The sequence below is a fragment of the Cygnus atratus genome, chromosome 8 (genome assembly GCF_013377495.2).
Source record: "Cygnus atratus isolate AKBS03 ecotype Queensland, Australia chromosome 8, CAtr_DNAZoo_HiC_assembly, whole genome shotgun sequence".
Taxonomy (NCBI): domain Eukaryota; kingdom Metazoa; phylum Chordata; class Aves; order Anseriformes; family Anatidae; genus Cygnus; species Cygnus atratus.
In genome coordinates this window covers 2445706-2462462 of record NC_066369.1, presented here as the reverse complement: position 1 = coordinate 2462462, position 16757 = coordinate 2445706, and the positions used below count along the sequence as shown (strand labels likewise).

Genomic DNA, 16757 nt, shown 5'->3' with positions numbered 1-16757 from the left:
AAATAGTTTTTAGTATATTCCAACACAAATTGCTTTAGCCAAACTGAATTTATATTTTATCAGTTAGGTAAAAACAATTCAGCCACCTCTCTACTTGAAAACTCTCCGCTCTCAAGACAGTAACAGCTAAGAATGCAAAGAGGAGGAATATTGCTTGATCTCAGCTGCTCATTTGTTTACCTATTCCAGCTTAAATTTTTCCAGAATGCAGTAGTAACATAACTGAAAATGAGCAAATGAAATTTTTTGGTGTCTGGTTTGGGGAAAAAAAGAAAGCCTCACAATGCTCTAGTAAGTTTTCTCCCCCCTAGGCTCTAGGCTTCAGTATATTTACACTTCAATGTCAGCTCCTTTTTTTTTTTTTTTTTTTTTTTGGAGATTTGTTTTCAGTCAGCTGCCAATGAAAACTACATTTGACCCTTACCAGGGAACATGGCTTATTTTGTATGTCAGTTATTAAGACTGGCTGAGAAGTTCATATGAAACTGCAAATCTGCCCAAACTTGTCAGATTTAAGTAATTCAAACAATGGTTTCAGGTTCAGAAGGCATTCCTGTTTTGGGGGAGAGGGGATTTGATCAAAATAGGAAAGAGATGCATGCTGTGCTGCTACTCCCACTTCAGTTTTCCTTTCCAGACCAGGCTAATAGTTACAGTAATAGCATCAGTATATATTTCCTTTTCTGACTTAGCTGATTGATGTGTTGACATGCCTTGATTTGTTTGGTGCAGCAACCAGGTGGACTAGCTGCATTGCTCTGCATGCCAATCCATTACATTGTGTATGCATCACTCTTCTATATTGCCATGTATATCTAACAGATTGACTCTAATCGTTTTGCAATTCATATTTCATTTGGACTAGGGGATTGTAAGAGGATCTACAAGAGTATCTCTTTAAATGGAGATGATGAACTTGACACCTCCAGTTAAGAAAATTAACATATATCAGTATTATGAGAATGAAGAGTAAAGGGATAGGAAGCAGATGTTTCTTCTAAAATGTATTTTCATGTTTATATGTATGCACATACATAAAGGATTTAAAAAAAAAAAAAAAAAAGGTTAAAGCTTGTGTTTTCCAAAGCCACTAGTATAACTTTGGAAAGTATATAATAGGCCAGACTTGACAGATTGGTGCTGAGGTATGGTTCACTGGAGAAAGGATTGTGGTGATCCAAGGAAGGAAAGAAAGACGGAGGTCTTCATACTAAGAGTATGATGCGTACTGAGAGAGCTGGAGCATCTGGAGACAAAAGGCAGGGCCTAGAAAATCAGAGGGCCAGAAATGGAGATGAGTTGCTTTCAGTTCTGTACCTGACCCAGTCTGGGACTATCTAGATTAGCTTTTACAAAGTTAAACTAGATCTGTCTTGCAAGCTGTTGCTTTCACAGTATTTCTGCTTTCTCTGTTCTTAGTATGTGCCACTGTCCTCCAGCCTGTGTGTGGTTTGGTATCAGTCGCTTCAGAAGCTGCTTCCCTGGAATCAGCACATAAAGGGTCTGAGGCTCCAGGAGGTCCAGGGTTTTGGCTGCAGAAGGCCGGTAGCCGGGTAGTAGCCCACTGCTTGACTACATTTGCAGAGTCCATCCAGCCACACCAGCAGTGGAATTGTATTTCTAGACTGCCTCCTTTTGGTTGCCCAAAAGTTGTTCGTTAGTGCTAGTGAAGGAAATGATTGTTATCACTAGATTTTGGTATAAGTTATCTAAAGACAGGAGACATGGAATAGTGAAAGATTATTTTAGGACAAGAAAACAAGAAAAATCAAGTAATAAATAAATAAATCCTTTAAGATGGCTAGCAGGTGGATTTGGAGAGCAGAGAATTTTAGCCTGAAACCTAGGGGACCTCATGTTTTTGTAAGTGTATATATATATATATACACTTGTATATATATATGTACATGTATATGTACATATATACACCCATATATACATACATACATATGTATGTATATGTATACATATATATGTATATATATATGTATATATATATATATATAAATATTTATATATATATATAAAAAATATATATTTTATATATATATGTATTTTTTTTTGAGGTGGCTCCTGGCTAATTTGTATTAGTGTGTGAACTCCCTTTTGCTAAAGGGATTCTTCTTAAAAGAATCAAAGAATTCTTCCTCTGATTCTTCTTCAAAGGGTATTTCTCTTGGTTCACTATTTTGACCTAAATTATAGGTCCATATATAACTGTTTTTTGTTATTGCTTTTTAATTTATTTCTTTTTCTAAAACTGTTTGTACAAAACTGAATTTTTCCTCTGAAGCTGTTTTTCATCAAATCCTCTCTCTCCTGAGAGGCTGTTGGCTATTTATCAATATTTGATCCATCTGTAAAGCATACTTCTGTAGGGTGGCTGTTTATTATGAAAGTTCTCTCTCTAAAGTGGATCTTATCAATTCTTGATCTCTTTGTCTGTGTCTCTCTGCCTCTTAGCTAGCTTAGTGGCTTTAAGAAGTACTTAATATTCCTGTTTTAACAGAACTAAATGCAATCATTGTAAGGGCAAATACTAAACAGTGAAGGGAGAAACATCAGCATCCAGTATATCTTCCAGTGGGTGCTTAGTAAAGAGAGTGAAATTGTGCCAGGTATGTATAGGAAGAAGACGAAATTTCCCTACAATTCCTATAAATATTGCAAAATTTGCACCTGTCAATAATGGCAAAAGTGTTTTGTCCCAAGAATAAACTGAGGCCACTGAGCTGGTCTATGTTTATGTCAACTGAAATAAGTGTATTGCTGTCCTCTGCATGTAAGCATCATGGAGAGCTTTTCTCAAGGTATTCTTGTCATAGATAATTTAGCAGTATATACATACTTAGAGGAAGACCTATGCAGTTTTTAAGTATAATTTTGCATGTATATTATACATATGCATTTTGCATATTATACTTTCAATACTTTCAATAGTACAAAGTATTTCTGGCAGAATCTTAAAATATCCATTATTCATTCTTCATTAGCTGATATTCCAGTCTACCCAGGAAGTACAGCATTCAAAGGTCTTGAAGTTCAGCATGTGCTAATATATTCTAACCTTATTTTTCTCAATATCCAGCTATTGATGAGATGTGTTTTGATAGTCAGGTGTTCAGCAATTGATTCATTGTTTTGTTTATTAACAGAGATCAAGAAAAGTGCTCAAAAACCATGAGGTATTTGAAATGCAAAAATTTCAGCATTTTTTTCATTTGCTTTTTGCTTTGTAAGCCTTTTCAATTCACTGAGGCCTGCTTTCCTTTTCTTCACTGAAGCTATTGAAACTAAATATACTTTTTTTTTTTCTTATTCTTCTTCTCTTATAGTAACTTCATTCAGGGCTGTAGAGGTTTGAGAAGCTTCCCCCATATCAGGTGACTCATGAGAAAATCTGAAGGGTTCTATGACTGAGTCCTGATACTCTGATGTAATGAGGCAACTTTGTGCTGCTTCAGTAATATAAAAAGGCCTTAAACCTTTCCTACTTGGAATAGCATTCCTCAAAGTGCAGTCCTGCTTTGTTGTTGATGCTAACATGATACTATTGGGGTTTTCCACCTGCAACCAATATATCTCAAAGAGGTGAAAGGTCATTCTGCTGCCATCTGTGCCTAGGAATGGAGGGAACACATTACTTTGCATGTTCCAGTTCTGCCTACATGATCTAAGGACTCCTTAGAGGTAGTGTGTTTTCTTAGAAAAATTGTTGACATTAATTCCACTTCAGTATGCAATTATTAATTTGCATACTTTCATGATAATGTGTTGTTTTTTTTTTAGATTTAAATATGAAAGTTGAGGCCCTGTTGAAAATGCCCTGATAGATTATTTCATTTGCGTGAAAAAAAAATGTTTAAACTTCTATGCTGGCTAGACTTTCTGTGCTGTCCAAATGTATAAACAGCAATGTGAAGATAGTTTTTAATAACCGGAAGATGCCTTTTGCCTTTTTGTAATTGAAAGGTATTTGTTTCTATTGTTGGTTGTGAAGCCTGTCATCTGTATCCCATGGCTTCTCTATAAATTTGTGCTATTAATAACTATAAATAAATGTCAGCCAATAAGGTCTTCAGGGTTTTGAGAAAACAGTCAGGAACACGTAAAAGTGACGACATATAAGGACTCACAAATAAGACACGTTAGCAGCATTGCCACTCATGCCCCACTCCTCATCAGCTAAGCTGTTCATTATTGCCTCATTTGTGTTACCTGCAAACTAGATGTCTTGAAAAATGCCTCAAAACAAAGGGAAGAAAAACAGTTCACAGCAGTAAGAGGTACACGTGTGTGAAAGGAAAGTGATACAGGAAAAGCTTACCAGAGTTACCCCTTCCCCAGTAGCTTCTCCGCTTCTGCACCCTGTATATCCTATTCTCTCTAACCCTCTTCTTTGCATTTATTTTGAGTTAATCTGAGTGCACAGGTTATCCAACAAACTCTGTTTTCAAGTGCCAGTACTATTAACAGATCACCCATTATGTAAGTTACTGACTACAAACATGAAACTACAGTCATTTTTGATGTTTTAGGGAACATCTGAAGTTTTGTTAGACTGCTTGTGTTGTTGACAGTTTTGAGAATGTGCATGTAATATAAAATATATATTTGTCATTGAAATTTCCCTTGCAGTTCTGATCTGCCTTAAAATGTCTATTTCAGGTTTACCAGAATCAAACAGAGACAGTATATTCCAAGGGCTGAGAATGGATCAAGGATTTTACACATCTAAAGACTTCCTACCGTTGGTAGCTATGGCAAGTAAACCAGGTGGGTGATACTGTGTTTTTGTTATAACCATATTCAGTAGTAAGTCATTAGCAGTTCTTGAGATATCAAAATACACAGATGGTTATACAGCATCACATCCAGTTATGAAGCACCTCCTAATGAAATGGTGTGGGCCAAAGTTTTTCTTGGTGAGCTGCAACTTCAGGACTGTGCATTGAGGAAAGTCAGTCATGGAGACTGTAAAGCAAATAGTCATATATAAAAATTAAGTACATGGCAATTTATTACCCACAAAAACTTGTTTGTTATGTTGAATTATATTCAAAAGATGTCACAAGGTTCTCATTTGTATAAATTATCTTGATATAAATAACACAGCAAATATAAGATGAAAATTTTATATAAGATTCTTTAATATAAGATGAAAATCTTGAAAATGACCTGATACTATTTTGCTGGCCCGTATAAACAGCTGCTTTGTATGTTGTTGATAATTTTTTTTACTTGTAGCACCGTGATCCCAAGTCAGTCGTGTGCTGCATGTTTTACAGGCACATTTAAGGGAGCACTAGTTCCTTACTCAAAAACTTCACAGTCTCAGGACAACAGTAGTATGCCTGAAGTCAGTGATGCCAGTTCATAGGCATCAAATTCAGCCTCGTTTTATGCTTTTACATATTTGTTTTGAATGCAGACTTGGCTGTTTCCTACCCAGGGATTATAGATGCTTTCAGGGGCCCTGAATGTGATGTCATAAACTCTGGATGAGTGGATGACATGAAACTTGTGATTTATATGCCATGCTCACTCACAGTCTAGATTCCCCAATGTGGTGATTAAAAATAAAAGAAATTCCATATACTGTTTTCTGAGCATATACTTAGTGCACTGTGTGGCCTTGTATGCACGACTACATATTTAACCACTTTAATCTACAAAACGTTTTTCTTCTGTCCATTCAGAAACTTCTTTTAGCATCAAATAGGGTTGTCTGCTTATTTAGTAGACTTTCCATAAACCATGAGTTAAAGAATATGTCTCTGGCGGCAAATTATTCTGCATATAAAAGTGAAGTTTATTACCCCATTTTATGCAAAATATTTAGGAAAGGAAATTCAGCATCCCATCTGTCCCATCTCTCTGCTGTTTTGATCAAATGTTTATTTCTGTGTATTTTCTTAAGCTTAGGGAGCTCAAATGAGTTAGGAGAAAAGGGTTGATTTTGTTTTGGTTTTAAAGAAAGAGATGTTTTAAAATGAAACAGATTGAGAATATATGCTGCAAAACATTTCTTGATTAACAAAGGAAAAGCAAATCTTGCAAAACAATCTCCCTTTGTAATAACTTGACTAAAAATACTATATAGAATTCTGTACAAACACATAGATAATTGTGTACTATAAGGGACTAACTTTGAGAAACTATTATGCAACTCTATCAACAACTGGAAAGTATTCTTTAGAAAAACACAAAATATTATTCTTTATAATCTGTTACAATGTGTTGTTTTTTTAACTGTGAGGATAATGAATCTGATAAGTGAGAAGCTTATTTTTTTAATAAAAAGATCTTACAATGCTAATTTTCACCCAACAGGACTCACAAAACTAGAAACGCGTGGTTGTTTGTATCCTTTCGCGATAGAAGGGTTCTGTTGCTTACAGTATTGACTATGAAATTATGTATACGAGCATATCTTAAAAATGGGAATAAAACTGTCTTTCAGCGAAGCAGAATAATTTGATAGTGACACTCCATGCTTAGAAACTGTAAGATGCAATTTTACACTGCTTTGAGTACGAGTACCTTTTGAGCTGTCATGCAGAAATGGTTTCTCTACTTGAAAATGGGGTTTTTCCTCTCATCTTTCAGGGATGTGTGCCTGTCACTCTCCATTGCCATCAATACATGGAACTGTGATTGTACTTGGGGCAGGAGACACTGCTTTTGACTGTGCAACATCTGCTTTACGCTGTGGAGCTCGTCGTGTATTTGTGGTCTTCAGGAAGGGGTTCACTAATATCAGGGCTGTCCCAGAAGAGGTAAAATTGAATAATAGCATTTATGAGAAGGAATATTGGTTGTTATTATTGTTGTTACTTCTACAGCGCCTGAAAGTGTGCAGTAGGTACATTAAAAACATCTACTAAAGGGTTTGTTTATAACAATTATCTTAAAACGTATAAAAGTTTATTAATGATCTGAGGTTTGATTTGCATAATCTCTGTATAAGTCATTTTCCTCTACTGTATCCATTCCTTGTAAAGTCTCAGAGAGATGCCTTTGCATAAAAGGGGTAGAATTTCCTGTTAATTAGAAAATACGGTAAAATTCTTAAAATCTTGGAAGCACCCCAGAGATAAAACAGGCATTTGAGTATTGTAGGTGACTCTTCAGGTCCAAGAATTATGCTTTTTGGCTGCTGTCTAATGAATCTCAGTGATCCTGACATAGCTTTGGGAGTCTATAAATTCTTGTAAGGAAATTACTTACTGTGATTTTCATTTTGAATCACTGCCAATGGCAATAGAGTGATGTCATTCATCACAGATTTCAGTGTTCAATTTGATTCTTAGTTTGGCTTTGCACTTTGGCATTTATCAGGACATCTGCACATTTTGAAACTGACTCTGCCTCCTCAATTTATTTGTGTTACAGGAGAATTTTTTCGAGTTGGGCTTTCTTATTTTGGTCTTTTTCCATTATAATTTATTTGGTACATACTTTAGACACTTACATGCTTTAAAATAATAGTACACCTAATGCACTTCTTATCAAGGGAACTATGGGAATTTGGTCATTTTTTCAAGAAGGTGAGCATCTTAGAGACCCTGTAGAAGGGGAATAGAGGTGAAAAAACAAAAAAAAAGGAATGGAGGTTCCGAAACATAATTTACTTCTTTCTGTTGCACTTCAGATAAGAATTTTAGACACAATGAGATTAGAGAGGCCCTTGTAGCTAAGAAACTCATGCTATTCAGATTCTTGCTAATTAAGAATCAGAAGTCACTCTGAACCCAAATCTTTGTTAGCAGCCTAGGTCAATTCCTAAAAGTTGTCAATGTTCATCAAATCATGCAGTGGATTTGCAAAAAAAAGGGGGGGGGAGAAAAGTGAAATAAAAATAGTTTTAGCCTACTAATAGCCATGATAGAATGAGGTCAGGTTGGACATTTCATAAGATAGTACACATACAAGATAGTTACATGTACATTATTTGTCAAGTAAATGTAGACAATCAAATCCTGAAGTCTCTACTAAGATGTGCTGTTTGACTTCAGTAATTTTATCACAACAGAGAATCAGAAGATCTTAAGTCTGGGATGTCACACAGAAAACTGTTATTTGGACATGGTATTCAGTACTTGAAAATAAACTCTTAAAGTCATAGAAAACACAAATCAGGTCATGTGTTTAATTAATACTTGGCCTCTTAAAAAACAGGTAGTTGCATAAAGTAGCTCTTTTGCCCTCAGAGGAGTTATTCAGTGACAGGGAACAATAAGAAAATGCATCAGAAAAATGTCTGCATTGCAAATCTACTGCGTGCCACTGTCTAGAACTGATTGATTTAATACAGTAGAGGCTCTGAAGATGACTATCTGTATACAATACACCAGTGCCTTCTACTAAAGAAGAATATGTGGTAGCACCTTGAGTCAACTTTTCATAAAGCTTTTCATGTTTATTTTATTGCTTTTAATCTCCAGATGGAACTTGCAAAAGAAGAGAAGTGTGAATTTCTACCTTTCCTCTCCCCCCGGAAGGTTGTGCTTAAAGGTGGACATATTGTTGCAATGGAGTTTGTTCGAACTGAACAAGACAATGATGGAAACTGGAAAGAAGATGAGGATCAGGTTGTCCGTCTGAAAGCTGATGTGGTGATCAGTGCCTTTGGTTCAGTTTTGAGTGACACTAAAGGTAACCCTGACAAATGTATTCTCTAAATGCTGCTTGTTATTTTAGCTGCAGCCATTTTGTGTCCTTTGACAGTTCTGTGAAATGGGTCTTCTGGAGGTTACATAGCTTGTGACTTGGTCCTTTTCACATAAATTTATTTGTCCTGTATTTGTCCTCTTAGACAAAAACTAAGGGTATGAATAGCAGGCAGTTTTCTGTGTGTCATTGTCTAGAGCAGGAACAAATATTAGAGGTACAGTTGCTCAGTATATATCTTGCTTTCCTCTCAATGCAAACGGGTAACACAGAATACTCATGGGGATTTCTTCTGGTCTCGCTAACTAACTTTAGAGAAACTTATACTACAACTTCAAACTGAACTGATCTGATCTGTGAAACTTTTTTTTTTTTTTAAACTATTGAATTAAGCAAGAATTAAGACAGATTCATTATTCTGGTTTATCCGCTATGGGTATCACTTATTTCTTATACATATGCAAGAGGACTGTGGCTTCTCTTATACATACAGGATTTGTTAAATTCACCTGCACTTTTCTCAGCATGTCTCATTGTTTACTTGCACTTTACAAACTTTGGTCTTAAAAATGAACACTTACTTTAATAGTCAATATACAGAGGTGGCATTCCGGAGACTGAACGTATTTTCTGAATATAAAACAAAGAGCAGAAGAATATGAGTTCAACTAAGAACATGAGAATTGAGCAGAGCTCAGACTGTATTCTCCTCCTCTTACACTAGGTTATATTTAAAGAGTTCAGGTACATGCATCAAAGGTGCTTTGAAAGTAGAAAATATACAAGAATCCCACTGACTCAGCAGAAGATAGTTTAGTAAAATGAATAGATGCTCATCAAGATTAGGAGGTTCTGAAAGCCTTAGTGAGTGATCAATGTGCCTGCTTCTCCAGGGCACAGTCATGCCAGCCAATTATGCCACAACATGTTGTCATACTCCTTTGGGCATAAATGCTCTTAAAAAGGACTGGGAGAGTTAGTGCCTCAGAGTGCATGTCAACGGAAAATTTGGTGATCAGATGTTAGTCCTGCCTGTGCGAAGGGAATTTCAAACTTTTTTTTTTTTAACATAGTTTTGTGGTTTTGTGAATCTTTTCAATCAAGGAAGACAGTAAATCTAAAATAATCTTAGTTAAGTATAGTAATGTTTGTGGACATATACCAGGCACTTACAAAATGTGTAACTTCTCACATCTGCATTTTCTGTATATGCATTACTACCCTACTACAATTAAAAAGAAGGATAAACTTTCTACCTTGAAAAATAATATGTAAAGTTCATTCCAGGAGCATTCCTGTCTTGTGTATGTTGCTGTTGCTTTGGGACAGGTTAATGCAGCCTAGGCTGTTATCTAGCTGGCAACTGTACCCAGGTACACACAGTGCTACTTCCTCAGGGCTGCCTTCTGCTGTGCACTTGCTGCTGCTTTAATGGGTAGGCAGAGGAGGAGCAACTGGGACTCCACATCTCTGACAGAACAGACACCCATTCCACATGGAGATGGAATCTGTATAAAGAACTTGGCATCTATGTTGTTCATGTTTATGGTTCAGTCGTAACCCACAGGAAGCACAGAGAAGAGATACATATGTATTTTTAAAACCTTTAAGAGGTTCATCAGCTACTTCATTGGTGGAGTTGATTTGAATCAGAATTTTGGAGAGTTTTGTTGTTATTAAAACTTTGTTGTTTTTAAAAACCTTCTGTTTAGGTCTTTTGGAAGGTGTTCTAGAACCTCGTGATAAATACTATCCTATGTAATCAATGTGTTTTGTAATTCAGAAACCCTATGATAAAGGAATGGTTCTATTTTCTCCCACATTACAAACTGCTTCGTCTAAAAGGTTGAATTTACTGTGTTGCTTAGCCATAATCTTGCGCCAGTCTTGTATCTTCTAGTATGCATTAACCCTCTAAATGACTGTTTGTGAGGTTTTTAAACAGGAACCTAAAATGGGAGGGGAACAAAGTCATGCAGTGAGCTGATCATGAAAGGAGAATTATTTACTTTGGGTTGAGCAGTGCGCCTCAGTTTCACAATATATTTTTGGTGCAACTGCTATTAGAATAGCAACCAAAGTATAAAGAAATATTAGCATAGGTTTTGTACAACAATATGAAAGTGAAAAGAAACTAAGACTGTAGGGAATGAAGTGCTTATTCTGAGCGCACCATTTCAGTAGCTTTTAAACATTTATTTTTTGACTAAGCTGTCTTAATGAAAGTTAAATTTGCTTTTCACCATTGAGCTAGATTACAACCAAATCTCCAGGCATACACAATAAAAATGGAACAACAACAACAACAAAAAAACAAGCAAATACAAAAACCCCAAACCATCTTATATTTGTAGTGCTTTTTTTTTTTTTTCTAAAAGGAAGAATGTTTTTGATATTCAAGAAATGGAGATATTCAGGTATTCACCACCAAAAGATGGAGAAGAAAATACTGGAGATGCTCAAAACTGGAGAGGGCCCTGAGCATCTTGGTCTGTCTTGGAAGAAGGGGTTGAAAAAGGTGACTTCCAGAGGGCCCTTCCAGTCGGAATTAATCTATGGCTGGTGATTCAGATGCATGTTGAATAAATATGTTATTTGTTGGTCATAAAAAGAGTAAGGTCAATGACCTGGTGCTGGTATAGGCTACGCTAGCAGGATTTCTCCTATTCCTATTAATATTGTTTAATGCTGGCGTTACTGATGTAAGAATAAAGAAAATGTTATGAGAACCAGAGGCATTGAAATCAGACCTAGCCGCAATTCAGCAAAGCGTTCAGGACAGTCTTGATGAACCTGTTTTAAAGTTCTGTTTAGCATGACATAAGTGTGTGCGTGACTGCTGGCCTGAGCAGAAATAGCCCATTGGTTAAAAAGCTTTTTCTAGTCTATTACACTTATCCAGATGTTTCTTGTACTTGCACGGGAGCTATTAAATTTGCAACTGAGACTCCATGCACTCACAGTAGATATTTAGTCTTTTTTTTTTTCTCTTATTTCTTCTGTCAAAATAAAATGCTAATTGTGTTTTTAAGCAACAGTTCCAGTAAATATTCATCCTCCCACTGGGAATCATACAAATGCATCATTAATTAAAAAGAAATCAGTTCTCCTAAATCCATTTTATGCTCAGGAAGTTACTAATAGACAAAGCAGGAGAGTTGCCCTCTAGACTGTTTTAAGAACATTAGCACTTTACTGAAACCAATTAAAAAAAAAAAAAGTTTAAATCAATCTACTACAGATGGAGTAAAAAAAGGTTTTGCTTTGCTTTGTTGTTGTAAAAAGATTTTGCAAGCACAAGCCTTTTTTTAATTATTATTGCACAGATTACCAAACTCTTAAAGCCATCATAACTGGCCCACATAAACAGCTGAAGTAGAATTTTGTACCTTTCCTTGTGTTCCTGCTCTTTGGCTCTCTTTGTCATTCTGGAGGCCTACAATGGGTTAGTGAATAACGGAAATATCTTCTGGCACCATTCTACATTGCAGCTACTTAATATATATGCGTGTAATTCTGCCTACTCCCATAGCACTGCATATAGCCTCAACATCCTATTTAACACCACTCCAGTTGGTTTTAAAGTCTAAACTTTGAATAACGTTTTTTTTCTCTCTTTTTTTTTTTTTTTCTGATAAGCAAAGGGGAATAACATTTGTGGACTGCAAAATTTTGCATTGTAACAAATGTCCTTGTTCTGATTTATTTTCTTATGTTTCTGAGGAGAACCTGTACTTTCTGGGGAGAACTATAAAGGAATTATGGAAAGTAGTAGTCTTGGTTAAAACACACTGCAAAATGGAGTGCAGGATAGGGGACTGGCAACTTCAGTTCAGTTCAACACTCTGTTTAGCAGGCAGAAAGAAAGAGGAAGTATTCCCATTTTCCAGAACACTGAATCTTAGAGTGACAATGTCTATTTTATTTTCCCTAGGAGACAAAAAAAAAAAAAAGGGGGGGGAATGCAAAAAAATCCAAACAAGCTCCAAATGCCAATTCTGCAAATCCCCCCAGCTCCAGAGTAGTAGATGATCTGCGAGCAAAATACATGTTTTATTAAACAACTTTTATACAACTTTTAGATATCTTCCTGTAACTTTTAGTATGACTGTCATCTTGCTTGGAAATTGCAGCAGCAAAACCAGAAGACTATTACTAGAGTATAACTAAGCCCCTACTATAGTGCTACATTCCAAAAAGATAAATTTTGCCCTAGTTTACAATTTTATGATTTAATCCATTCCTACTTAATAAGTATTTGTATAGATTCAGAAGCATTTGCTAGGGAAAGGCCAAAAGCTTGCAGAGCTCTGTGCTCAGAAGTAAAAAAGTTTTACTTCATATAAACATAGAATTTCAAATTATAGGGAAGGCAGAAAACCTGCAGAGAGTGCTGAGTTTATACAGTCTTGACAAACAACTAGATAGCTTCAACCTCAAAACACTGAAGCCTTGACTGTCTAATGAAAGAAAAGGAGGGAAGAAGAGATATGGTTGTGATGTCCCAGCTGGGGATATTCACAAGAGCCACCTAGTACCTGGTGTCTCCCAGCACAGCATCTGCTTCTCACCCATAGAATAGACCTCTGGTCAGCAGGCTTTTTTAAAAGTTGTTATATAAAACTGAAGTTTATATAGACTCAAAAGATTCTTAGTGAAATAGGTAGGATTTTTGCTGCTGACTCATTTGGAACAGGATTTTCCTCCACAAACAGGTTTACTGAATGAGTTTGAGTGCAACAGTTCCACACCCTGGAGTTGTTTCCAACTTCCAGTGCCTAAAAGAAGCTTTGTAATGACTCGTTAAGATGTTTTAACTTGGAGCAGGGATTCTGCTGTTTCATTTGTTAGCCATCAGTGCACACCTGCCTCCTGGTACCAGGCAGAAAACAGTCAGTAGCAGCCTTCCAGCAGGAGTCTCTCCCAGCACAGCTGGACCCAGCTTTATCCAGTCAAACCACTTTTTAATCCTGTTTCAGTACGTTAGTGGGGCAGAGATGAGGGAAACATGATTGTGCCTTTCTTTGTTTGCCAGGCCTCTAAATTGGGCAGTGTCAGCAGTTAATGAGATCGTTGGTGCATGTGATAGCTATGGTTTTACATTTGAGATTAAGAAAGATACAGTATATTTGTATTTTTCTGAAGTAATGCTACTATTCACTGTAAAGGAAGTCTGTAAGATGGATATCAAAAATAACATTAATGAGCTACTAAAGCTAAAATTACAGGAACTTATGAAATTGGTTAAACATAAAAACCATTAAACTGTTTATTGAAGCTTCACAGATATACTGCAGCTAATGAGCATTTCTGCTATTTAAATAAGCCCAAATTGAACACACATTACATGGATACATAATTAGTCATGGCAGTCAAACACACACAGATTCACTTTTAAAGCTTTATTTGAGGAATCTTTTCCATTTGATTTGTTTTGTTAATTAAAATATTTTTCCTGTATTCACTTATATTTTAATATTGTTTTTGCAAGCACTATAATATGCTGCTGCTTTTCTATTTGCGTTTATTTGCTCTGTGAGTATAGCAAATGTGGAATATATATTCAGAACTGTCCTTTTGTTTGGTGTTATTTGTGTTAGCATCACTTGATAGCATTAGAATAATTCAATTGTATGTTATCTTTCATCCAGAAAGATCCTTTCAAATTATATGTAATATCTCATCAGGATATAGAAGAGAAGGCAGCACAGCCACAGGATTGCACTTTGAATTTTCCAAGAGAAAAGCTATATTATTTTTTAAAGTTTAAACAGTGTGAGGGTGCAGCCATTGCAAAGAACACTTCTTACCCCTTTCCCAAATCATGCACCAACAAAAACACAAAGCGTATTGCTTGCGTATTGTTCAGTGTCAAGCAGCAATTCAGAGAACTGATAGTTGGGTTTGCCTCCTTACAAGCTCACATTTGGCTCCTAGATTCTCTCACACCTTGCAGGGGCAGAGAAGAAATTCCCACCCAAAGTTCTCCCCTCCATCCTGCAGGCAGTGTAGAAAGTGGTCCTTATTGCATCTCAGTTGCCCCGGATACCAGATCCAAATTGTGAGGACATTAGGAACTCTTATATAAGACGCCTTTAAATCATGTCCTTATTTTTACTTAACCTAAATCTTGGAGCTTTTCAGAAAAACAGAAGGAAGTAGCTGCTGGATACTGTGTCAACCTTGCCACAAGGGAAATGTTCTTTCCCAGTTTTAAAAATACTGATCAGACAAATCCCCAGTCCTCGGGGAGGTGTTTCAAGCAGGGGTATGTTGGGCTTCTTTGCACTCAAAAAGCTTTTGATGTAATTATGTCCATGCAGCTATTTTAGCACAAAACAAGCTGAAGATGCATTTGAGAAATGCAACAGATCAAGGGTAACAGAAGTAATGCCTGTTTTCCCCCATAGTTAAGGAATAAGGAGTCAGAACTCCTAGTTTTACATCATTTCCTGCGGAAAACTACACCTCAGGTAGCATGTTGCCCTCTAAAAGCCTTACTGTTGTTCAATGCTGCCTCAGAGAAGCAAGTCATCTATTCAAACCCTAGCACCAAACCCCGCAGCACCAAGTTTTCATCTGTTTGTTTTTTTTTTTCTTTTCTGAACATGTCTTTACAAGCCGATATGTATTTAGCTTGCAAGAACTGTCAAGACCACATGCTGAGATGGTACCACTGCATGCAATAAGTTATCCTATGTATGACAAATATAAAATGATCAAAAGCTTTCTTGAAGTACAGACAGTCTGAGACATAAAGAGAAGGTTAACACTGATTTATAAATATTACTGAAGTATAATAAAACTACTATCAGCACTTTCCTTTAAAAAAAAAAATGAAGACAGAAAGAAGGAAAACCACTTATTTCCCAGACTGACAAATGTCTCACTCTGAAGGTTGTGTTTGGTGTGATCTTTCAATAATTTAAATATTTTAAGAGGAAACAATTTCATAACTTTTTGATTCCGCTACTAGGCAAATATTATTCTTGCCAAGTTAAGCTAAAACTGTATGCAGGGTAGGAAGGATTCTGCAAGCAATAGGTCTTGCATGTAGACTATATACTTCTGGTATGAAAACCTGCTTCCAGCTTAAAACTGTCTTCTGTGATTCTGCATTCTGAACCGGTGGCAAAAAGAACACTTTGGATTTGAGTCCTGTGGATATTTGTATATGCCAAGGGTGAGAAGGAGAGCACAGGTATGATAAGCAGGTGACAATGTATCTTGCTCCCTATTTTATTATTTTGTCCCTGATTATGCACAGCTCTCTACTTTGAAATACACGTGTAATATTTGATTTAGAGGTGAAGGGAGATACAGAACCCAGGAAGAAAATTCCATCATGATGATGTGCAGGAAAGATGTCTTTGAAGCTTTCTGCGTACTTGGGCATGCATTGGGGCTATACTGTGAGTTTGCCCTTGTACTGGTGTGGGAGAAATTTTCTTGTCTTAAGCTAGCAGGTTTCTCTTTTACATATATGACAGCACAACTACATCAGTTTAATTGACCTTGGCAATCTGCATCTGCTAGCGGTATGTCCCTGAGGGACATTGCAATTTTAAGCTGTGTTTTATTGTAAAATCTTCGGTTCATGCAGACTTAAAGCTACATAAAAATAACTCATTTTGATATATGGCATCAATGTTTGCTGAATATATTTATTGAAAATGTGATTCTCTTCATGAAGCTACTTTGAAATGTCTTTGTGATTATAATAAAGTAATTTTAAAAGTTGCATAATAAAAATCATATTAACAGAGCAAGATTATTTTTTCTGATTGTTTACTTGTATTTAATGCCATTTTTCTAATGTCATGCATTTTTTGTCTATATTATTTTTAAGTACAGTATTAGTTCATGTGCAGAATGCCTATATATGCTGTTTTCTCACATGAAAAAATAAGAATATCTTAATGAGTGCTCTAAAAAAATTCAGAAATTGCAGCGAAGAATATATAGAAAATATACTGTTTGTAAGCATTTCATTTTTATTGCTTTTACTATTTTATTCTTAATATACAGAAGTTTCAAAATGATTCTTACTTTCAGAATGTTCTTAGCTTAGATAACAATTCAGA

The 16757-nt window shown here is 36.0% G+C and overlaps 1 protein-coding gene across 6 annotated transcripts in view; it reads left to right on the top strand.

Moving 5' to 3' along the window:
• DPYD (dihydropyrimidine dehydrogenase) overlaps nt 1–16757 on the top strand; it is a 340158-nt gene that overhangs the window by 147660 nt on the left and 175741 nt on the right. For all 6 annotated transcript variants that reach the window (XR_007708585.1, XM_035538265.2, XM_050712120.1 and 3 more), the window contains 3 exons: nt 4669–4776; nt 6610–6779; nt 8448–8658. Coding sequence is in view for 5 of the 6 variants with exons in the window: in XM_035538265.2 (XP_035394158.1) it covers nt 4669–4776; nt 6610–6779; nt 8448–8658 (489 nt within the window). In the remaining variant the exon portion in view is untranslated. The remainder of the gene's footprint in view (nt 1–4668; nt 4777–6609; nt 6780–8447; nt 8659–16757) is intronic.